Source organism: Pomacea canaliculata, linkage group LG13 (assembly GCF_003073045.1).
Source record: "Pomacea canaliculata isolate SZHN2017 linkage group LG13, ASM307304v1, whole genome shotgun sequence".
Lineage (NCBI taxonomy): Eukaryota > Metazoa > Mollusca > Gastropoda > Architaenioglossa > Ampullariidae > Pomacea > Pomacea canaliculata.
In genome coordinates, this window is record NC_037602.1 from 23,254,791 (window position 1) to 23,279,367 (window position 24,577).

A 24,577-nucleotide genomic window follows, 5' to 3' on the forward strand; every position below is an offset into this window, starting at 1 on the left:
CCAGGGTGGACGGACTTTTCTCCCCTTTTACCCGCAATCCGGGTGCCGTGCGGAATAAGATCTTGTCTCGTTCACGACTCACAGCACCGATGACGACTGACGATACGATGCCTGAGGGAGGAGGAGATAAGCTGCAGACGAGAGGCGAGTGTCCATGTGATGCACAGTTCTCGCAGTCTCAACATGTCACGACTGAAAATTGGACACACAGTGAATGATATTTTATATTTGTAAATGGCAGTGTAGCAAGAGTTTTAATGATGATGGGTCTTAGAAACTTCACTGGCAACCAATAACATTCATCGAGTATTACTGCCTTGTACAAGATGCTCGTGCGAGCGTCAGGATTGGCTGGATCACGTGACCGAGTCAGCAGTTCAGCGAAAAGTAAGCTCGTGACCTCAATATTGTCCTTGTCCACAGTGGACATCATCTCCCTCTTGTTCTAATCTCTCCCAAAAGTGATTAGGAGAGTTACGGTGCAGAAAATGGCCTCAGTGACAACTCCAGGGACTCGCCCGGGGCACGAGACCAGTGGAGGCAAGCAGCGTCAGACGCGACATCAAATATGTATGCCGCTGCCATTGCTGACGTCCGTGATTAGCCCAGATTTTTCTTTCCTCACATTTGCCTGCAGAGACAGACCAGTCAAGGCGATGCTCGGAGACTACAATATTATTTTTTTTATCTCTACAACAAGTCAAATAGGCACCAGTGTCTCATAAAAAGAAAAGAAAAAAAAATTCAAATAACAAAGAACAGAGAAGATGCAATTCTCGACAACATCCACCTTTTTCTTGACTTCTGGGTAGATTCATCACAACTTTAGTGGAGCAGTGGTTTGCTGAAGTGACACGATACTGCTTCTTTTAAGTGGCTGCACTGGCGCCATAAGCAACGTCTACAGGTGGCGCCAAAAGCGGCCGCACGAGTCATTAGCTGCTGGCAGTGGATACCTGTGACGGCACTTTATCTCTCTCCCATTCCCTTCGTGTACCCGGATTATTCTACCCGACCGTCAGGACCACTTCTGTCAGCCACGTGTTAACCCAGGGTATACGCTCTGCTTTATCAACACGGCGGCAGTCTCTCATTATCTAGGTCTCTAGGTTTCAAGGTCTGAAAGTCGCAAGCAAAACAGGTAACCGGAGGAGCTGAGTTGTCTGCGCGTTGTGGCTAAGTCCCGTAACTCACAGTCTCTTCAAACTTTGTCAGGGATGCTTGTCTCTCACCTGTCAGACAAGCTACTAAACGCTTCTCACAAGTGCACTACTACAGAATTGGAAGTAACTGATACGTCGATCTGATATTAAATAAAATACGATTTAATAGATTAAATATGAAATACCCAATGAATAAAGCTATCAGAGAATATCCTAGTTTATATAATAATACAATATTTTTCATAGGAAGTACTAGAGAAGAATTTTAGAGATGAAAATAAACATTTACAGTGGGTATTTTCTGAAAGGACGTGTCATGCTCAGGAAACAGAGGTTTACAACAGGTATTTGCTGCTTGGGAAACATAAAAAGAAGCAGAAGAGCTGTACAAGGAGACGCTGGCCGCTCGTGCACAGGAAGTGGCAGTCTGCGACTGCGCAGTGTGACGTACGTCTGCATTGATAGACGGGATGTCTCACACCAGCAGCGGACGTGCTCGCAGGGAGGCGGCCAGGAGGAACGCCCCGTCCTCCAGACTCCTGGTCGGGGGCAGCGTCTCCTCTTTTCTCATTGTTTCTCTTTTTTTTTTCTTTTTTTCCTTTTCCCCTCATCGCGCTCTAGCCAAAGCCTCCTTCGCTCTCCGAGAAGTGTATGCTGGCGTCGAGAAGACAAGAATCATTCCCGACAACTTAAGTGAGGTCTTAAGAGTTATCTGCCGAGCTTCATTCTGCTCAACCCGCTTCAAGATGGATGGGGCTGCAGTAGCAGATGGACGTAACCAGCCACCACCCTCCCTAACTTACTAGGGATACTCTACACCCCTCCCAGCTACACCCACCCATCTCGAGGCCACCTCCGTTAGAAATACAAAGGAGCAGCGCCAAGCCGACAATGAATTTTGACAATACTGCGCAAAAGAACTAAAGACAAAAGAACAAACCCACATGATACAGAAGTGACCCCGTTGTGAAGACAAGAGAACAAAGATATACTCGCTACAAACAAGCCACCCTGCTACTGTACCCGAACATGTTGTCGAGCGCTCGTAGCACTGATGCTGAACACGTTGTCGTTGTTCTTTTTGAAGTCCAGAGGTGGAAACGGTAGAAAAAGCGGTCGCAGAAATTATATGTTATTAAATCTCAACGTGAATTGAAGGGGCCTAAGAAGTGAAGCTCTAAAAACACAAACAAACAAAAAACGCTCCATGTGAAGTACGTGGGTCGTGCCCTCCACACTGCCTTCTTGTGATGTCACAGGCACCTGGCGACATTCCACCAACAGACTGGCAGCGGGCAGACGATATGTGCCGCCATGCCTCTCTGTTTGTCCATCTGTCATTCTTGGTTCCACATCTTATGTTTCTAGCAATGAAATTTCGATATTTTAGTAGAGGACCCGCCAACTCTCTGAATATCTGCGATAGCCCCTGCCAGTCAATGTTTCTGTCTGTCACGTGTTTGTCTCTTACTCCCACACTCATCCCCATCCTCCCCTTGGTTGGTAGGTGTATGTACATCATGACGTCATGAAAGCAAGCATGCGCGAGCGCACATATTGAAGCAACGCGACAAAGGAGGGAAAGGGTGAGAAGCCCCCTCCCACCATCTGGCTGATGAACTACACGTGCTGCAGGTGCGCAACAGACGATGACGTCAAGGGTGCAGCTGTGCGCAGCCAGCCCCATGAACAGAGCCGATGTGCAACTGGTGCAGCTGACGTCCGGCTGATGGCCGTCCGTTAAAGAACTAGTGAGGTACAACTTCTTTTCTAATGATGTGGTAACTCACAGCAAGATGCTGTTTTCTTACATTTGGGTGAAATTTTTACTTTTATTCTTACAAACAGAAGTGTGCAGTTCATTCAGACTCGGGGCAAGTAAAGTGGTGCAGTGACCTTTACCCTGGCATTAAAACAAATGCTCTCAACTAGACCTTTACATCACCGAGGAGCTGACTTTCATTTTCAATCCTTAAGTGCTGCTGGCTTCAGCTTGTAGGTCTTCATTAGGACCGCAAAAAGACAGATGAAATCCTACCTTTTTCTTCCTTACGACGAGAAAACGGAATCACTTTGAGTAATTAAAATAAAAACCACGACGGGCATTAAGTTGTATTAGCTGCAAGGCTTATTACCTGGCAGCAGGTTTCATTCTCACCTGTCGGGTACCGAGGTGGCGCACGGTGCACGGCAAGATGGCCATGGCTCCCTGGCTGACTGTCACGTTGGTGGCCGTGTCCAGGAAGACCGGCGGCATCTCCGTGCTTTGATTGAGATATTCTGCACACACAGCAATGACACGTGACAACAAGGCATGAATAAAACAGAGCACAGCGACACCATCTGCCGCACTCACTGGAACTCACCTTACCTGGAGTATCGGCACCCACAATGAATATACACATAGGTATTCACACTACCAAGTGTACAAACACCTACACACAAAAAATACTTAGTACACATACATCATCACTGTCTGTTATACTGATAAAAGTCGGAAGGTACTAGAAAGTCAGAGCTGCTTGTCTCAATCACAAACTCATTAAACTGGACAGGATATCTAGGGTTACTTGTCCTGACTAATTATAGACAGATGACAAAAAAAATAAATAAATGCCTTCTATTTATACATATCTACACCTACTTGCCGTATTCAGGCTTGTCACGATAATTACATCGGAGAACAGGTCTAGAGCTACCTGTCGCGATCATCCAGTGGACACACAGAAGACAGTCGCGCAGACGATGCCGACGATGCAGGCGTGTCACGTGGGCTGATGTGAGTTGATAAGGGAACACGTGGCATTTGTCTCGCGGACTACTAAGACAACTCACCTGTACACACACACTAATTAACAAATAACCCCAAAAAACAATTGGCTTAGCATCTTGACCGTAAACGTATCCACGTGCCATCATGAAGTCTGTGTCTTTGACTTCTTCCTCCATTGGACTATATCTTCACTGTTATCACTGTATTCTTCTTATTTCTTCAACATTTACATCAGTCTTGCTGTCGGATGGGGTGGAGGCAGACTGACAGACGCTCAGTCTCTTGTCGCATCTGACTGTTGGTCATCAATTATCCTCCTCGTCCTCCGTGTACAATCTGAAGTGAAGGCGCGTACAGGTTGTCGTGACCAGCGTTCCAGCTCCTGCGTGTTTGGGGTCTCAAGCTGTCAAATTACCCAAAAGAGAAGAATAAACCCAAAAACACTTCCTAAGACGGATCAAGTGGAAAGGGGAAAGTTGTAACTGTCAGCTGTAATGCTGGTCCTGGCGGCTGGGACTTGAAGGCGAAAAAAATCGAATCCGAAATGTCGAAGTGAAGCGAAGCATGAAAATTGGCCCAAGCACCAGCTCAGGTGTGGCGATACGGTCTCTAATGAAATGCACCAAAGCTGTGAAGTAGATTTCCATGTCATTAATTGATTAGCTGCTTGTCCAGTCGGTCTGTCGGCCACAGTTTGTTTGTAAGTCTGTAGACATGTTGGTGGCTTTATTGTCCTCTTGTAAGGTTCATCGCCAGGGTCAACCTCTTTGTAAAGGTCAATATTTTGATATTTGGTATTGAGAGTACTGATCATGGTATAGGGTGTGTCATAGTGTGTCATCAGTGCTTATTTTAAGTTACATCGTGGTCATAGTACACACACACACAAACGTATCAAAATGTAACAAGTACTGCAATGCACTTTCCAGGAGACAAAGCTGTACTTTTCTCTCCACCGATCATGCAAGTGACATTTTTCATGTTCAATGTCTCGATCCAGTTATCTGCCTCAATGCTCACGTCAACAGTTACAAGGTAAACACGCAAAGGACCAGTCGGCTCAATGCCGGCATTTTTTTTTTTATTTTATTTATTTTTTTGTCCCCTAACAGATGAGATGCCAGCTTCCTCCATTCAGAGTTTCTCTCGGCAAGACGGAGGCCGGCGAACCTAAATCAGATTTCCTCTTAAAACGGGGGAACCCAATTAGAGCCGCTTTAATCCATCGCCCCCAGAGATGAAACCAGAAGAAAATGGAGTCAATTGTGCGGAGACAGGGCGGCGGGCCCCAGGCGCGTGTCACGTGGTCGTCAGGCTGAGCGGCGGTGACGTCAGCGCACGACCTGCTCTTTCACGTGGGAGTCTAGAAGTTAGAACTGACCTGGGGGCAGTCACACATCTGCTGCAATTCAGCTTTTAAACTCTTTTTTTTTATACTAAAATTAGAAATACCAGGCAATCTGGTGGCGCGATCGTTCCCCGTCTCATCTGTCAGACATTTTTTGTTTGTGACTGTTTCATTATGCTTCTTTCTCACGCTGTGTGTGAGACAGTGAGAGAATGAGAGAGAGAGTCTGTGTGTGACAGAGAGAGAGAAAGAACAATCATTACAGTGATGGAATGCCAAAAAAACAGGCTTTAGATAACCTACCGGTAATCTTTAGGTAATCTTCCAGTTCGACGCAGTAGAACGCTCGGGAATGATATATTTTTTTTATCTTTTCTTTGACTGGAGGAAAGTAACAGCAGGAAGAAATATTACAGCAACGACGTGATGAAGTAAAGCACGGACTTGTATGACTGGACTGCTGGCAGATGTTTTTTTCCAGTTAACTACTAAAACAAGGCAGGATACTACAAAGCTTCCGGTTTATTCACAATCTTTGTTTAGGCTCGCCGAGACTAACATCGGAGAACATCGCAAGAGGCTAAGCGTTGGTCTTGGCAGACAGACAGCAGTCCACCTGTACACGTCCGTCAGTAAAGTGCTGCAGATCGGTGGAGGATAGTAGTCACAATCATTACAGGTGATATTATCACGATGATCATCACAGGTACTGATACAGCAGACGGCGAAGCATTCCCTTCTCTCCCCCAACTCATCTTCCCACAGGAGAAAACCAGGTCGTCTGCAATGGAAACTCCATCCATTTTGGGTTGAAAGCAGTATGAGGCTGCAGGGAAAATCGTCTGCGATGAGATTTTATCAAATTTGGAGCGAAATCGAGCAAATTAACTCGAATTATCCTCGAAGATGCTGAGACTAGTTTTCGCCAAGTGGATCAAACGTGGTACAGCCGTCTTGTCACTCGTGGTGTGCCACTGGCCCAGTCGGATGTCATTGTACACCATGGTGATGCCACTTCAGATCAGTGAGAGCACGATGTCCCGAAGGCCAACAAAGCTTAACCGGAATTCTGACACATTGCGTGTAAGTAATGAGTATCTCTCAGCAAATATGTAATTATTGTAATTTCAGAAAAGCCGGATTCAACGTACAGAGGGGCGGTCATCTTCAGGAAGCGAGAATTTTTTTTTTAAAGAAGTCTGAGAAGCTGTTTAAATGTCAATTCTAAACAAAATTATTAAAAGTCATTGTGGGATCGATCATTTGGAAGCAATGCATTACCGAGGCAATGGTCCTTTATTCTGCGATTGACAAATGATTGTATGGTCTGTAAAGCTAAACTGTGACCCATCGACATATTCTCACTTCTTGAAGATGACAGCCCCTCTGTACGTTCTTTCTAGCCCCACTTCCGATCACCAAGTTGCTACACACGACAGCGCTGTTGTATTCTAGAAATAACCACAAACTATTACACCTGATGACGCTGCTCGGCTAAAGTCTGCTCGCCCTCAAGTGTCGGATGTTACAAGACGGAGGGTCATGCGTCAGCGACCTCTACAGACACGCCTCAAGACAGCCCTCAGCAGGCTCGGCCGACGTGACGCTTCAAAGTGCAGCGACAATGACTGCCAGTCCGTAATGACTGCTGACCTTTGCCCAGCACGCCTTGCCCTCGGAGACGCAGACGAAGAATCAAAAGGTTTGGGCCCGCCAACGGTACACAACGACGACCACAATCTGCGAGGAAAGCAATCAATGTGCATCATCGCTCGACTTCCCCTTCATCCCCGCACACGTCGGCCCCAAATCCCTGCTGGGACCTGCGCGCTCTTGTTCCTTTTGTAGCGGAGATGATGGTCGTGAGATGATGGCTGTGCGCGGCCAAGTGTACAGTACACGACAAAACCCTCGAGACCACTGCGCCCCTCGTCATAGGGAGCCTTGTGCGAATCAACTGCTTACCTCCATAAAGACCTCGTCAGTTTTAAAAACTTCATCATTTGCATCCAGTATCAGCCCGAGTTGGAGACTGAGACTGAAGATGGGCTTCTAATTGTCATGAGCAAATTTATTATTTCTTCTAATTTGCACGGGCAGATCAATTTGTCTTGCATGAATGGAGACCATGGACCGAACATCCCTTCGGAATCGCTGGACCATTTCATCAACTGACTTGTGTGAGCAGTGAACTGAGACATGGTGTGGACATGAGTGTAGACGCAGTTTGGTCTGACGGTGCTGTACAGCTACGTGTCAGTGACGGATGATGTCTTGCGATGACTGCAGCAACGTTTCATGCGATGACTCTCGTTGTGTGATGCTAACAATGTGCACCCACCCGACTGTATCGGTGATTGGTGGGCTGAAAGTGAGCTAAGGTGCAGAAAGGTGGAGGGGAGAGCGAGGGAGGAAGGACGGACGGGTGAAGCGAATGTAACTGAGGTTCTATTTTTACTTTTTATTATCCCACGGTTTGTCCTTTCCATTCGTTCGCTGAAAGAATCGTCGTTTTCCGTCTTGACCTGTACTTGTCGGTTCTTTTACAGGTTCGCCGCTGAATCCGACTCCTGCTGGGTTCCCAGTGTGTTGAGAATAACATCTACACGCACGTGAGCACAGTACACGCCTACAAATGACTAGGAAAACACATAATCAAGTCATCAGAAGTAGGGTGAAGCGGGAAGGCAGACGATGCGATGGAAATGAGCCTGAACTCGGAGAGTGAGAAAGCTGTACCCATCCTCCCAGCTCTGTGACCTGCCATCAACTGTCAGTGGAGACTTTCACAGACTTTCTACGGGAGGCAAGCGTTCTACAAGAGGCGGCGAGAGCTTGGCACGCGCTCCTGACTCGCAGACCACGTGTAAGCGCATCTCTGGCACGTGAAGAGAGTGGGACCGACACACCACCTCAACCATCCACCAGTCATCATCCAAAAAATGTGCTTCTCTCACAGACATTTTGTATTCAGCGCTGCGACCTTTTCCTCCGTACAGTTGGTTAGAGTTTCCTGACCTTAGCTGAACTTCTTCTGGTCTTTCATCTTTGATCTCTCGCGCTGACGATGTGTGTACGATGAAACTGTTCGTGAAGAATGGTCACCTCGGGTTTCTGGGAGTTGTGTTTGAGAGGCCATGTCCAGGTCCTTTCGATCCCTCGTGTCAAAACACTGGGATCCAAGCATTTTGCGGATGACTGGACCGAGGGTTTAATGGACCTACACTGTGTAGTATTTTATTGCGGAATCTACTGTACTACAACGTGACTATGTACAATATAACAACAACAGCACCAACAAACAACAACAAACAACAACAACCAACCAACCAACCAACCAACCAACAACAACCTATAACCAACAACAACAAACAAACCAACAAACAAACCAACAAACCAACCAACCAACAAACAACCAACAAACAACAACAACAATACATTTCTTCAGCATCAGCCGCACTCAAAGTGCTTTACATACAGACAAGTACACACACACACACACATCTTTTAGAACAGGAATCAAATGCACCCTCATGAACACACAAACACACATGCACAGAAAATATAAATAAAGTTGATTGAGGGGGCGCGCTACCCACCATCAAAGGTAGGCTCAAAGCGCCTGGCAGGGAACAAAAGGATACAGACAAAAATAATCATGGACGCTGGTCTAAAAAAAACCCAAAAACAAAAAAAACCAAAAAAACAAAAAAAACCAAAAACAAAAAAAAAAACCAAAAACAAAACAAAACAAAAAAAAAAAAAGAAACCCACAAAAAAACAGAGCCCGCTGAATGTCTCCTGTCGGGTAGTCACTCATGTGAAGGAGGTGAATGGCATCACCACCGATGCAGTCGGCGGGGAGTCAGTCCACTGCTTCAATCTTTCATAAAAAGTTGTGCACCACACCCTGGGTGTTGAACGCGGGTGTATTGCACGGGTGGCAGACGGCGCTAACTGTCGGTTGTTTTTATGTAGTTGGAGTGTTACATTCTACACTAGAGTGTCGGAATAATTCCCTGTTGATCAAACATGCTATTGTGCTGCTCTACTGCCGGGTCCTTTTGTGTTGTGCTAAATAAGTAATCCGCCGGCGGAGCACCGGAGAAAGTGGCTCTCTCCTCCCAAGACAAAAAGTAAGATGGGGTTGCGGACACTGAGCACGCGCGCCGCTTATGGCATCAATAAAAGATGCTGCGGAAGAATAGCTAGGATGCACCTCTCTACAACATTTTTTCTGTAATCTTTCTTTAAAGTGTCTGAATATTGCAGATGAATAGGCCCACGCTGTATGCACCGCCGACTGCGCTGCACACACCAGCAACTTGTGACAAAGACCACCCGACAGTCTTGGAACGAGTGAATGGATGAACTGTCTAGAAGAACAGGATTTTAAAAAGTTTTCGATCGTTTTCTGTTTTAAAGACTCGAAATTAAAGTTGAATGTTTTCACATATTCATTTGATATCCATAGATCAGTTTGTTTGCTTGTTTACGACGACTTGCTTGACAACGCGCGAGAGGGCCGGGGAGTCAGGAAGGAAGAAAAAAAAATAACAAAATTTCTTCGTGCACAGGCGTGTTTGTGAGTGTGTTGGAATAAGGGTGAATAGATGTGAGTGTGAGTGAGAAACTGTATGTTTGGTGAGTGGGTACATTTAATACTCCTACTCAAGAGTTTGAGGACAAACAATATCGTAGAAAGACTAGCAAGAAGAAAAGCTCCCTCCAGTTCACCTCCGCCTTCATCTCTTGTCTCACATCTTTCATCTGACAGGAATTACCGACAAACAAACCAAAAGTTGTAATCTCCAGTCGCAGGAAAGGCATATCAGCTATGCTAGCACCTCTCTGGACATCACCTCTCCCACTCTGTAACGTCCAGAAAATACCCACGTGACGGAATGCAGCTGATGCTGAACACGTCTCCCTCCTCCTGGCGTCAGACAACGTCCGTGCGGAGGGACCGAGTGTTGGCCGAGTGCCTGCTGCCTCCACTCACCGAGAATGTCGACTGTAACACGACCCAGTGGCGAGAGAAGGCCACAGTCGGGCCACCTTTCACCTAATTTTCTGCAGCTGAAAGGCGAAAATTACATCCTCCGGTGCTTAATCTTGGTCAAAACCACTCTGGCAGCTGAATGTCAAGTTCCTACTAGAGAGATTCCTGGCCGAAGAGACAAGCGCTGTACGTTAGAGCTCCGGGAGAAGATGTAGAGGGAAACTGACCTATACACAGTTCCAGACCTTGCCGCCATTAGTAATAAACAAAAGTCTTCGATACCTACAGGGACCTCTTTAGCTGCCAGACACAAACACCGAGCCTCAGACAAAATTTCTTGATATTAGAGGGATCGACCTTCTCCAGTTTTCTCTCTCTCGTGTGTGTATGTGTGTAATGCATGAGACAGAGAGGATAGAATTGCAATGAACTGAATCCAAGCAAAACTAAATAAATAAATTAATAAAAAAAATAAATGAAATTGGGAAACAAACCGAAAGAAAGGTGGTCATATGTATGCTAGTAATTATAAAAAGCTAAAGAAAGCTATGTCCGACAGTTAATCCCACGGTAACGTGTGTCTGACAGACCGTTAAGCCAGTTTGAAGACAAAGTCTCACAAGACAGTACCGGGCGCACCGATGGTGGCCGACGATTTTCCTCACTAACGATAAAAGGCCGTAATTCTAGGCTCTGTAGGGCCATTTGCCACACGCCCCGCTGGCCTCACCATCACCAACCCGCCCAGAGAATGAACTACGACGACAAAGTAGGACCGACAATGGCGGCGCGATCCTCCTCCTGCTCGACTTCCACCACGACCACTTCAACCTCGCTATCTCCCTCTTGCTTCCGCTCGGCTTGGCAGCGCCGCGGACCCCAGGCTTGTGAAAGGTTGCGGATTGCCAGCTGTCCGAGACAAGAGGTCAAAGTTATCTCTCTGGAAATCCCTCAGACTTGCGGCCATCCAGGACACGTCTTTAGCGGTCACGCGACCTCTGACCCCGCTGGACGATTAGCGTGGTGACGTCATATTCTGGCTCACGTGCTCGCTACTTTCTCGACAGGGGGAGGTGGGGGACTTCACATTCCGCTAAATATAAAGTTGATCATCAAGTAAATTCACTGTAATTAACTATGTACCTCTAGACTATGAATACCAGTCCTGGTGCTGACGTCAGAAGTAGTCAGTAAGTACTAACGACATCACGTGTTGTAATATAAGCCTCAGAGCTGCTGAAGACAATTATTGTCGTTGACATGTTAGCCATGCAGCTAGCACCTAATGATGTTTTATGCGCATGGCCCCATGGGGAGAAGTCGGCGAGTGAGCTACAGGAATGTGGAGCTGGGGAATCTCGGGGAAACAGGACACGTGACCTTAACTCTACCCCACGCTGTCTTCTCTGTCTGTGTGTGTGAGAGCGCGAGCACGCGTGCATAGCCTGTCTCACACTCTACTCTCGTCGAGCGAGGGGCTCCTGTAATGAAGCTGAATGTTCTCGACCACAGAAGTTTTCATTATGCAGCCCGACAGGAGGAAAAGCCTCCAGGATGGCCAAGATCCCTGCTAATCCCTGACCGGTTCACGTGGGATGTTAAGTCTTACTTGTTCCACCGACCGGATTGTGTGTGTGTGTGTGTGTGTTTTATGTATTATTGTCTGTGTATTGCATATTATTGTGTGTTATGTGTTAACTAAAAGAACGATGTTTATGAAGTCTTCCTCTTTCCTTTGGACGCCTAATGTCACCAGTCTTGACCTCTGACACGGCATGGGCATTCCAGGTGCAAGGGACATACACGTTCCAGGGGGACCAACTTTGGAAACACTCCTTAACGATCAACAGACGACACAGGTTTATGTCGCGAGGCAACTGCAGAATATGTTAGTGTCTGCCTCGCTCGATGTCTGCCCCAATGACAAAAACAAGCAACGATAATTAGTAAACCTTGTAAACGGGTTAGCACCAAGAACCTTAAGCACGATTCTGTGTAAACAAGTTCAGACAATTACACAGGAAAGGTCTCAGCATAAAGAAAGCGCCCGCCTCGAGAGCCGATCCCTGCACCAAAGACTTCACCAAGAGAAAGTCTTGTGTTCTCTCATTCAGTCATCATCACGAATTTATCTAAGAGTTGTCTGCTCCACATAGACTTCGACATTTTCCAAATATCTTTTACCTCAGGCAACAGCAAAAATAACAGGAAAAACTAAATAAAGGGAGTAAAAAGTATCATGATTTTTGTTGAAACAAACAAAAGCAAGATACGCTAGATACTCCAATTAGTTCCAAATGGAAACCCATATGTACCATCTGATTCAAGTTCAGATGCAAATATCCATCAGCCAAATCACTTTATTCGCCCTCCGCTCACAGCAACACTGTGTCCTTGACACCTTAACCTCATTGATGTAAATCTCTACCTACTGATAAGTAAAGGATGTAAAGTGACCTCTCCTTCCAACAAGCAATCTACAAGAATTGGCAAAATTAAAGAAAGAAATGGAAATCAAATATCTGACGCGTTTAAAGACAATACAACTTTTAAACTACTTGTCTCATTATCTTGAATATTGGATTCAGCATGATCCATGAATTTCTCCTGCCTGAAAAAAACTTTTGTCACATAAATTATCTTACTTTGTATTAAAACTTTCTTTGCGCACATATTTCTACAACAACAACGAAGACAGCAAGAACAGAAAGAGAAGGTAGAAAAGAAAGATGAAAGGAGAAATTGGAGTAGGATGTCACGTCAGTTTAGTTTTCCACAAATAGTGAATAACCTCCGCTAACATCTAACATGCCGAAGAAGCATTCATGTCCACAGGGAAATTAGAGGATGATTTTAAAACTATCACAATTAGAGGTTTTCTTATTCTTTAAACAATATTTACTATCTGTAACTCTATACACAATTGTGTAAGATATGACTCCTTTCTGGACAGCGAGAGATCCACATTTATTTTTTCAGTATAGAAACCTGTCTTTGAGAACCTAGCTAAGCAAGGAAACTAGATAACACAACGCATCATCACATCGTCTTTTATAATAAATGTATTATCCTGAAAAAAGTTAGGCAATCTCCATCTACATGCAGGCCCCAGAATCCAGCCTTTCAAGAGACTAGGATGTAGAATTCGCTCTCAAACTGCCTGCCCTCAGGCTCTACTCATTTCCCAATAACTTCGTTCACAGTTCTGCTCATCAACCCTCCTCCATCCTTCCCCGGCGACAGTTTGCCCTCAGCAACACCAGCACAAGATGCTAAGGACTTCAATATTTCACAGCAGATTGCAACACGACTATTTAGAATCGTACTAGCCAAAGCTTTGTCATTTGCTCGTTGTTTGGAAATCCATGAATGTCGTGAACTCCGGGAATGAGCACGCGGAAATGGTCAGAGGTTGCGATTGCCGCTGCATCGGGCTGATCACACTCGCCACACCTCTACCCACTCACGCCGACATTTACCGTACGCGCACACTTACACTAAATAGCTAATTATCCTTTAATTGACTCTCCAGCCCCAATAATCAACACCAGGCAATTTAGTGTGATGAAGAAATTATTAATAATCGAGTTTTCCAAACAATTTACTGAATGATACAATCTCAAATATGGCCGTTTTCTAGGTGCCTCGGTATTTCTCTATCCCTAATCCAGATGTGAGTTACTAATGAGCTACACAGCACACTACACTTGTCTAGCACACCCTCGCCACTTATCTCTTCACACAAGTCTTTTGTCTCGTTGTCGTCTCCTCCGTCGATCGTAGCGGCCTCCGTCACGAGCGCAGAGACTCACCGCCGTGTGCCATCACGTGTGTCGTCCTCACCTCTCAGGCCGTGACAGCGGTCAGAGCTTGACCACGCCTCACAAGGACCAACGCTTATCTACCAGCCTCGCACCTCTGATGTCTGTGACCAGACAGCTGCTGATGATGAAGCGATGTGCTCTGGCACTGCCATGTGCCACCACGTGTCCGTCTCGTCCTGTAGGCCGGACTGCTGTCTCGAGCTTAACAGCGCCTAACAAGGACCAACACTCATCTACCAGCCTCCCTCTACTGTTTGAGACCAAACAGCTGCTGGTGATGGTGGTTGTGCACTCTGTGACAGAGAGGGTCTTACACACCTATTGAGTCAGTTGTGCTGGAGCTGTCACGGTTCCAAGACAAACTCACAGCAGAGGATCTGAACAGCCTTGAACAGACCTCTGTTACAACTTTCTTCCTCGAGAGCCCAGAGCGAAGACGCCGATTCATCGACGGAGATCTTTCAACTGTCACGTTTGGCTAACATAGCATACACACACACTCTGTCATTCCGTTATTTGTTATGACCAATCACAACCTAGCTAGTATGTGATGGACAGGTGGTCACTGACTTCCTACGCACTCCATCTATGAACTACAGTCGCACATTATTGCTAGTGTAAGACAACTACTGCCACCCAAGTTATTCTTTACCCTAGATTAACTTACTCGTGGTGCCCACCATTTCTAAAGTGTGGTCACGTCTTTAAATTGTCACCCGTCTAACAAAAAACAAAAATAGATGCTCGTTGCTCGCATCAATAAATTTTTTATTACTCGCCCAAGTAATCTTTTGTTCGCCCTACGCCTTGTGCTCTCGACAAGACCCTGCATTGCCACTTTTGGTACACCATCATGCCGGATGACATGCACAAACCGCTTTAATTTCCGTTGCTTCATTTCCGTGAGGAAAGGCACCTGGACACCTACCAGACCGAGGTTCAGGTTTCGCACCAATTCGTTGGTCTTTACCTGTCTATAGGTGATCTGAAACATTCTCCTACAGACCCGCATCTCGAATGCTACCACGTACTACTCACGGCTGCGATCCGCGACCGCACATCTGTCGTGCTGCGCCCATGTCAGGTTCGAACCGAACCGAGGTAAGTGAAGGACTGAACCTCTTCCAGTTTCTTTCCGTTCAACCAAGCATCGGCCTTTACCGGGCCGATGGTGTTCACCATGACATTGCTCTTCTCCGTACTAATCTCCATCCCATAAGCCTTCGAGCATGCATCGAGCTTCTCCGTTAGCGACTGTAACTTGCTGTTGCTGCCGGCCATGAGAGCTATGACGTCAGCAAAGCAGAGGTTACTTATCGGTCTCCCTCCGATCGACACGGAGGTTTGATGGTCGGCTAACGTGTTACGCATGATTTTTTTCGATAAAGATGTTGAACAGTACAGGGAAGAGCAGACAGCCCTGGGGTGACACCGACCGTGGTGGGGAACGACTCCCCCACTCGGTTGTTGAACATGACAGAGCTCCTGGAACCATCATATACAGCGTTGATGGTTAGGATCAGACCTTCTTCCACGTTGAGTGTTCGCAGAACGTTCCACAGTCCTTCGTGCCACACCCTATCAAACGCCTTTTTGAAATCGATGGTAAAGAGCTTTACCTCGTAGCAGGTGCATTCGATCATCAACCTTGTGCTGTGTTCGATCATGCTGCGGCCGGCCCGAAATCCGGCCTATTCTTCAGCCAAGATCTCCTCAGCTGCCACCGAGAGGTGGCTCTGGAGCACCTTGAGCATTATCTTGCTCACATGACAGATCAAGAAGGCCGTTTGACAGGAGTGACACTTACGACTGTTTTTCTTCTTTGGTGTAGGGACCACCAACGACTGCAACCATTTACGTAGCCAGTTTTTGGTTAGCCAAATTTTGCGACACAGGCTCGTGAGCACCTCCGCCAGCTCCTCACCCCTCTCTGATAAGTTCCACGGGGACGATCTCGATTCCTGCTGCCTTCTCGGCAAGCATGTCCCGTATTGCTGCATCGACCTCCCCTCGTAGGACCTGCAAATCCTCAGGGAAGTCCTGTGATGGCTGTATCTCTTCCAAAACGGACTGATCCGTTTGTAGTGGAGCATTGTACAGCTCATCGCAATACTCACTGAACCGGTCGAGGGCTTCCTTTTTGTCTCTCAGCAGGCGACCCTGCTTGTCCTCGACCTTTTGCAGCTACTTTTCGCGGCTTATCCTTGGGGAGGGTTCGGAGCAGGCGGAAAGCCTTCCTGTAATCGCCTTTAGCTATGCCATCATCGATTTCAAAACAGCGGGCCTCTATCCTTGCTTCTCTACCCACTTATATGTTTTTCCCGACTTTGTGGTGGACCTTCCTGTAAGCCTCGTCTGCCTTAGGACTCACTAGCCTTTGAAGCCTCAGTTTTTTGCGGAGCTCACAAAGATCGAGAGCTTTCCTTGTGATCCACGATATTTCTGAGGGCTTCTACCTCCCCAGCAGTTTATGTGCTGAGGATATGAGAACCTCTTTGACGCGACCCGAGAGGGTGTCCACGTCGCAGTCGCCATCGAGTAAGTTCAGGGCAGAGAACCTGCCGCCTACTTCGACGCGAAAGGCAGCCACGACTCCAGGGTGGTTGAGACTCTCAAAGTTCCACCTAGTCGGGCATTCTGCATCCTCGTTCGCTTCGTCAAAAGCCTCAAGAGTGGGGCTAGGAACACGAGCTTGTGATCACTCCCGATGTCCATACCGGGGAACGCTCGCATTCCAGCCTGGAGGATGCTTCCTCTGAAGCGGCGAGGTAGCAGAACACAATCTATCTGGTTCTGGATCTTACCGCTGGGCGAGGTCCAGGTCACCAGGCACGACACCTTGTCCGAAACTAAGGTGCTTGCGATGACAAAGCTAAGGTTATTGGCCAGTTTGGGGTTAAGGTATCACGCATGCATAATTCTCCAAAATCGTCAATATGGGCCATAATGAGAATTATTATTATTGTTATTATTATTATTATTATTATTATTAATGTAAATTCACTTTTGTGTGGTTTTAGTGTCACCAACACCTAAGGGGAAAAATAATTCTACCTATGTCAGCCTCAAGCTGTTTTATCTTTAAGTTTGTAGCCCTGTTAAGACAAGACTGATGGTTGTTTAAATAGCTCCTCTATTCTGAATCAGTTGTTTAAGCAACAGCCACGGAACACAAAAGCTTTAACACGTGAAACCTATTCATTCAGTATAAATTTAAAACCCTGAAGCAAAACTTCTTGCGGTAAAATTTAGTCTGCGCATCAAACTGAGACAGAAAAATAAAATGATGGAATGTTACTCGTTTGGTGCCATGGCAACAAATTAAAAGCTCGCAAAGAAAAGGGTGCGTGGGTGGACATAAGCGATTTTGTAACCGCCATCAAAGCCAGACGAACATTTTGGAAGACATTTAGGAGCACCTCTCCGATAACCGACTGCTGTTTGTACCTTTTAAATACATCATATTGTTGTCACTGGGAGCCTCACATCAGCAAAGCTGCGTTTTAACCCTTTCAGGTTTCTAATTATCGGCTCAGAAACGCTGTGAAAATCTTCCGCAAGACTTGATGAACTGCCAGATTGTAAGAGGAGGATGATGGGAAGTGCGAGAGCTGCTACCTTTACCTGGCCACTCGGCGTGAAAGCCTCCACAAAGCCTCGTCTTAAAGCTCAGGTTGCAGGAGGGCCATTAAAGGTGTCTCAAGCAAACCCCTCCATCCACACAGGCGTGCTGGTGGTTGTTTGTTGTTCCTCCTCCAATTTCTCTTGTCATATTCATGACAGACACGCGTGTACGGAGCTGAATCCCGAGAGGTGAGTAAATACTACAAACAGTCCAGGCGCCATGACTAGCTCTACGCCAGGTTTTAACCATTTTAAAAATTTTTTTGAAGGGATGAGTGGATGAGGAACAAATACTGAACCTTTTTGGAAACCCTGGGGATATAGCAGAAAAAAATGGGGGAGCATGTCAGTTCGCTTAAATTTCCCTCAACAAGTCATTGCGTGTGCCAACAGACCGTCTCGCTGGCTGATTATGGAAGATGGAGGTTGCTGCGTGCTCCATCTGCCCCATTATTTCCCCCTACCCTCCCACTGACTCACACCCCACAAGACTGATGCTGATTCACAAAGAAACTGCCACAACCGGCCACTGACTGGTGTTCAGGGAATTGCAGACTACAGACGACACAATGCCGGACACGCTTGACTGAACCTGGAGGGCAGTGGGGGGATGTTTGGCTTTGAGCCGAAATCTGAAGCTGGTTGTTAACAGCATGGCGAGACAGAGATGGCAGATGAACAGCAATGTGCACTCATAAATACCCCGCGAGTGGACATGGATGACTGGGGAGAGAAATAGTTCAGTCTACCATCGGACTGTCTGGACAGAGAGTGGAGACAATACCTGGCTGGCGTGTCCGAAACCGAGCTTACAGCCTGAATTAACAATAATAGACAGAAAGAAGAAATAAATAAAATACATATATATAAATTTTTTGTATTAAGTCTTGATAAAACAAAGATAGCTGAGGATGTTTGTAGTGTGAACGGAGAGATACTGAGGGATTGTGGTGATATTGCAGATAAAAACACAAAGTTCTGCAGATGTTAGAGACAAACTTGTTTACAGATACAGCAGACATCACAGTAGAAGCAAGGTTCCTGGCTGGAACATCCGTGGAACCCAGTGTGATGGCTCTAGGTATTGACCTTCTGTGAATCACCAAAGCTTCTCTCCTATTGTCACTATGTCTGAGTTTGTTTACAACCATCCAAGATTTAACTTCCAAGATGCATGATTGTAAAACTCGCGCTGAGACAGAAGTTGAGTGTCGCCAGACTGGAAACTGGAAACAGACTGAGTCAACAGAGACAAAGGTTTTGTATATAAAATAAACAGATAAAGGCTTTGTGCGACTGGACAGCTGTTTCAACTACAACGACCTGGGTCCTACTTAAACAACAAGACTCAAACCACACGAGGACAAAATCCGAAACACCACAATTCAATAAAATTGTTCTTGGAATACGACAATGTCTTCTTGAATTTGTCATCGAAAAGGAGTTTAAAACTATCGATTGGCTTTCCTCAAATCAACAATACAACAGCGAAAAGATAGTCTTCTCCTTTTAGCGAACAGAAAATCTGAGGCTGCAAATTTTTTGACCGAATAAAATTCTGTTTCATTATTTTGTTTGCTTTTTAATTGTCTAGCTCATTTATCAACGTGGTCGCAAGTCAGACACGAGAAGATGGACCTGAGCTTCAGCTACTGTGTTGACAAACAAGACCAGGAAGCTTTTTGTCTGCCATCTTGACCTTTGGCTTCTTCCACTGCTACTGGGGTCAAGAATCGTTGGGGCAGGACGAAGACTCACCGCGGTATAGGACATCATCATGTCCGCATGATCGTATTGTCTTAAAAAATAGCGAGAACAACAGAAATGACAAAAAATAAATAAAAGAACAAGGGAAACGAAAAACGAAAACAAAAGAAAATTAAGGAAAAATATAAAATAAAAAATATATAAGGAATGACAATAAATAAAAAATAAAAAGATGTAAACGAGAAAAAAAGAAGTTTATGTGTTTGAACCTGAATGTGCGGCTTGTGTAGATGCAGATGAAGGTAGGTCGGGGAACAATCGCATCTTGACTTTTATAAATATCTCAGGTTTTTTTTTCCTTAGTATCTGAGCAAGTGCTAAGAAGTGAGAACCTACTTTTGTTTCTGTACACGTGGCAAAGGCCTGGGTACCTGGTGCATGTAGTGATGCTCTGCAACAGTCAGACTATAGGAAGTGCTACTCTTTGCTTTTTGTTTCTGGGTTTTGGCAAGAACGAACTGGCATTTGCCGCATACCAAAGTCAAGAAAGATGGCGATAAACATGCAGTGTAGCCGCCATAATTCGTCACGTGACAGGCGCACCACATGACGATACGCGAGCTAACAGCGCCCTCTACTAATACGTCATCATACACCAGCCACCGACAACGAATCTCGTGTAGAGTTCTTATTACTTGAACCTTGTAGCCATGTCAACCCAATGGTTCACTGATTCCCAGCCTGACTTTACCTTTTTGCTGTGTTTGCAGGTAGGCAGGCACCAGAGCAAAGCCGACTTCACGCAACACTCACCTGAGCGGATGTGCGGCACCTGCAGCAGCAGCAGGGTCAGCACGAGGAGCAGAGTCACGTGGTACGCAGGTCTCCTCAGCGAACACCACCGGTGTTGGTCAGCTTCCTGTCTGTCTCGGAGGTTCACTCCACAGCCGCAGGAACGCAGGGGGTCCAGCATTGTGTTACCTACAGCTCGCCGCAGTCTCTGCTAAACAGCACACCATGGGCCTCATAGACCTGTCTAGTGAACACTACACACGATAGGCCTCATAGACCTGTCTAGTGAACACTACACACCATAGGCCTCATAGAACTGTCTGGTGAACACCAGGGACACCCCCAAGACGGCGCGTGCAACTGGAACACATCTATCATCGCTCATCCGGGGTTCTGGGACTGCCTACCCCCCAACTCACATTGTTTCCTTTACCCACCCACAGGTTTTATTTTTTCCAGTCAAATCTGATGAAAGGAGAGGATTTCACTCGCCAGCTACTGTATTCAGCTGCCAGTCCGTCCTGCTCATCGTCTGCTCACTCGTATGGACTGTCGCCATCATGTCGCAGTCAGAAGGCTGCAGGGGGCAAAGGTCAGGCGTGGCGGGGTGGCTTCTCAGACGTTTTCTGTCCAACAGAGCTCGGGTGTTCCCCCAGGGTTAATAATTGATCTCGGGCTGATCAGCGCGACATCGATCGATAGGACGAGGAGTACAGGTCTACGACAACCAATCAAGCAGGGAGGTGTTCAGTCAGGCAAAACAACGTGCCTGGCGAGGCAGAGACATGCCCGCCATTGAAGGCGTGTAGCAGATCAAAACTTGGTGAACAGTGAGTGCTGTTGCATCATGGGAGTCGACTAGCCTCCTCCTTCCTTCCGCTTCCCAAGCGCTGAGCTTGTGTTCATGCACGTGGAGGGATTCAAGTCCTTTCCCGCCTGATCGAACCTGGAACGACAAGTGAAAAGAAATGAAGTTTTACCTGGCATTCGTGAGAGGCAGAATTTACCTGTTCTCATTTCTTATGAAGGCGTGGATGTTTACTGCTTGTAAACCAGCAGTAACCAGAGCATAACCACAATCAGTCATTGAGGATCAACACATGATTGATGATTGATGATTAAGAACAAGTAGAACGAGAAGGCAATCTTTTTTTGAGAGGGGTGACAGTCGATGGTCAGTGTTTCACTGACTAAACGTCTTCCTCAGTTTGTTTCTAGCTTTCATGTTTACACACAAACACGCACACGCACACAAACGTATGAACAACATTCTTAAAAAAATGTAAAGTGCTAAAAAAAAAAGAATTCTTCACCCAAATCTTGAGTTCCTGGGAGAAATACGAGTGTGTCGTTGCCCCCTGCCCTGAGGTTGTCATCAGCTACCCGCTGTGAGAGTTATCACAGCCACGAGGATACTGTGATGTCTACTCACGTGCGTGCTACCCACAGACTCCGCTGCTCCGGTGTTTACCTGTTTACCTCGCCAGGTGTGGGTGACACCTTGGGAGTGTGGCCCGATGTATGGCGACTACAACAGCGACATTTGTGGCCAACGTGGTGTCAGCACGCACCGCGCGAGACTCCCGTGTTTCTCCTTCTTTCCTACAGGATAGATTTTCCTCTGCATGCCATCTAGGCAAGGGGCCGGCCACTCGAGTCAACCTCCTTCACCACCTGCGGCGTGATCGTTTGTTCAGACAGTTGAACCTGCCTTAAATATAGAGCTTCTTTGACAGCGACACCTGCCTTAATTAACTATACCACCTCTACAACCAGCTGATAGGATCACCTGTCTTAAATATAGTTTTGTTTTTCTCACGGGTGGCACAAGTAGTAGAGGTTACTATCTGCATTTGTATTGTGAAATTTTAAGAGCATAAACACAGTTTCTATACATTAGACAATCTCCTGAACCTTGTTGACGAGCCACAGAAACTGATTTTCCGATGAAAGAAGCGCCACTAGTCACTTATTGGTTTCCAGGCTCAGTGAAACCAAAGAGAGGGCAGCAAGGGGAGGTAAAGCACGGCGTCCCGACAAACACGCAAAGCTTATTAAATTTCTACTCTCCAGTATTTTGTTATTACCTGGCTGTTGAGGTCAAGGATGGCATTAAGTGACTGGAAGTTTAAGAGCAGAAGTCCATGCAGAGGCCGCCGGCGGACTTGATGAGTGAAGAACTGTATTGCTGAGCTCTCATCTGTCACACCCACACTTTAAGTAAAGGTGAGATTGTCCTCGGTAGCAAATTGGTTGGTTGAGTTGACAGGCAAACTAACCCCCGATTTATGAGGTATCAAGTGGGGTGAAGTTACCTTATCGACAGGTATACGCAGAAATTCCCAGAAAAGGGTGTCACTGCGCATGCGTTGCTGGGACAGAGAGAGAGGCGGGCAACTTATAACTAAAGAAGAAACAATGGAAAAAAAACCCCAAGCAAATATAATGTAGTCATACTAAATGCATGCCGTTCCTTGGACAAGTATCACATGATAAACATATTAATTTAATTTCATTGGTAAGAAAATAACTAACGGAATAAAATATCGATTCAATCCTGTAAAACTTCTATTTTACGTTTCTCAATGGACCGACAAAGATAAGGAAAGGTTATATCAAGGGAACACTTTTATTTGCTTCTGATTACATCCAAACATGGAGAAAGTATGACAGGCACCGCATAACACAATCCTGTCTAAATATATTAAGTTACAGCAACAATTACAAAATCGAGGTTTTACTGTATTTCGTTTATTATTATTATTTTTTTCCGGGACTCCCAGATTGTAAAGTCAATGAAACTCAACAGTTCTGTACATGAAACCTCTAGAATTTACTTGTTATGTCTAGAAATATTCTGCTCCCTTCAGTTCATCTCATACAATCGCAGTTTTCGAAATAGTTACCCTGGGTGGAAAAGTTATCAAAATTGGACACCTTCGATAACTTACCGCGTAGTAAACAGTTTGGGTACATCTACCCCGAGTCTATAAACACTGGGTGTTCACCACTATCTCTGGTTAGCCGATCTACCCAGTTCGGGTAGGGTAGATGAGTTGTCATTCTTCACGAGAACGAGGTGAGGATGTCGAGTGCCGTCTGTAGGGCGACAACACCGACACTACCTGCCTGACACCAGGTGGCGCAGCAGTACGTACACCGTCTGTCCGTTATGACTTATCAATGAACGTACTATCCCGAGGTAATTCGAAAGTGTTCAACTTCCACGTGTCACCGGTAGATGTGTGAGAGCAGCGTGCACGTGCTGAAATGGGCAACAGTGAACACGTGTCATCGAGTTCACGCACAAGCTACATGTGTATACATATATATATACACACAGGCCTGGGGTAGCCTAGTGGCTAGGGTAGTATAAATGTCTGGTGTAGCTTAGTACAGTCTCTGTCTCACTGATGACAGTCCTGATAAGGGAAGGTGAAGGACACAAAATTCCACTAATTAAATTGATTGAAATTAAGCAAGGTCCGAAAGGATTTGTCTCCAGGCCAGTTGTCCAGTTCTAGTATATTTCATGCAGGCCCGTTCTTAGCCCCCGCGGGGCCCGAGGCAAAGGGCATGTGCGGGGCCCTCACGCCACGATCACACGGTTTTAGTTGGGATCTAAAGTCACTTTTTTTCCTCAGGGATATCTCGTCTTTTATCGTTGACAGCACGCTGCATACACATTACAACATAAGCATACGATTAATTTATTTGTAACGTTCGTCAATAGGTTAATCAAAAGCGCGGGGCCCCTTGAAGCGCGGGGCCCTAGGCAGATGCCTCGTCCGCCTGCCCCTAAGCACGGCCCTGATTTCATGGAATCTGGAGCTAGGTCTCATTTGTTAGCTTGAAGTATGGACATCTTCGTAATTAGTTGTGTAAAAGACATGCGCAATAAACTATTGTGTAATGAACTTCCGGTTAATGTACGGTCCGGCTGTCAGCATTAGAAGCACAAACAAGCACACCCAATCTGCAGAACGATGAAGTTTACAGTCTGTCCTAAATATTACTGTTATCTATCTCCACACTATGCACAAATTGAGGCAAGGCGAATGTGAACCCGGATGCAAGTATTTATTTAATAGTCAAATGTAAGCTTTATAGCGACACACTCACGAATGCACCCATCGTTGTAATATCAGAGCCGATAAAATTAAATAAAGACAGAACATAAATCAAGAACATTAACCAGGTCTCAAGAGTGCAATAAAATAAACATCTTGCATGTAGGACATCAAGCAATGACGAGAGGCAACAAGGGAGCAGGCAATAATATGCCTCGTCTGTTATTGTTGTTGATGTTCTTCTTGCTTTTGTATTAATGGCAGACATGTTGGG

General features: G+C 46.0%; 1 protein-coding gene across 1 annotated transcript in view; it reads right to left on the reverse strand.

Annotated features, from left to right (window-relative positions):
* Positions 1 to 24,577, reverse strand: part of LOC112554054 (zwei Ig domain protein zig-8-like) — a 65,823-nt gene that overhangs the window by 11,119 nt on the left and 30,127 nt on the right. The window contains exons 2-3 of the mRNA XM_025221636.1: positions 20,255 to 21,179; positions 3,322 to 3,443 (exon numbers count right to left, since the gene is read on the reverse strand). Coding sequence (XP_025077421.1) covers positions 3,322 to 3,443; positions 20,255 to 20,414 — 282 coding nt within the window. The 5' untranslated portion in view covers positions 20,415 to 21,179. The remainder of the gene's footprint in view (positions 1 to 3,321; positions 3,444 to 20,254; positions 21,180 to 24,577) is intronic.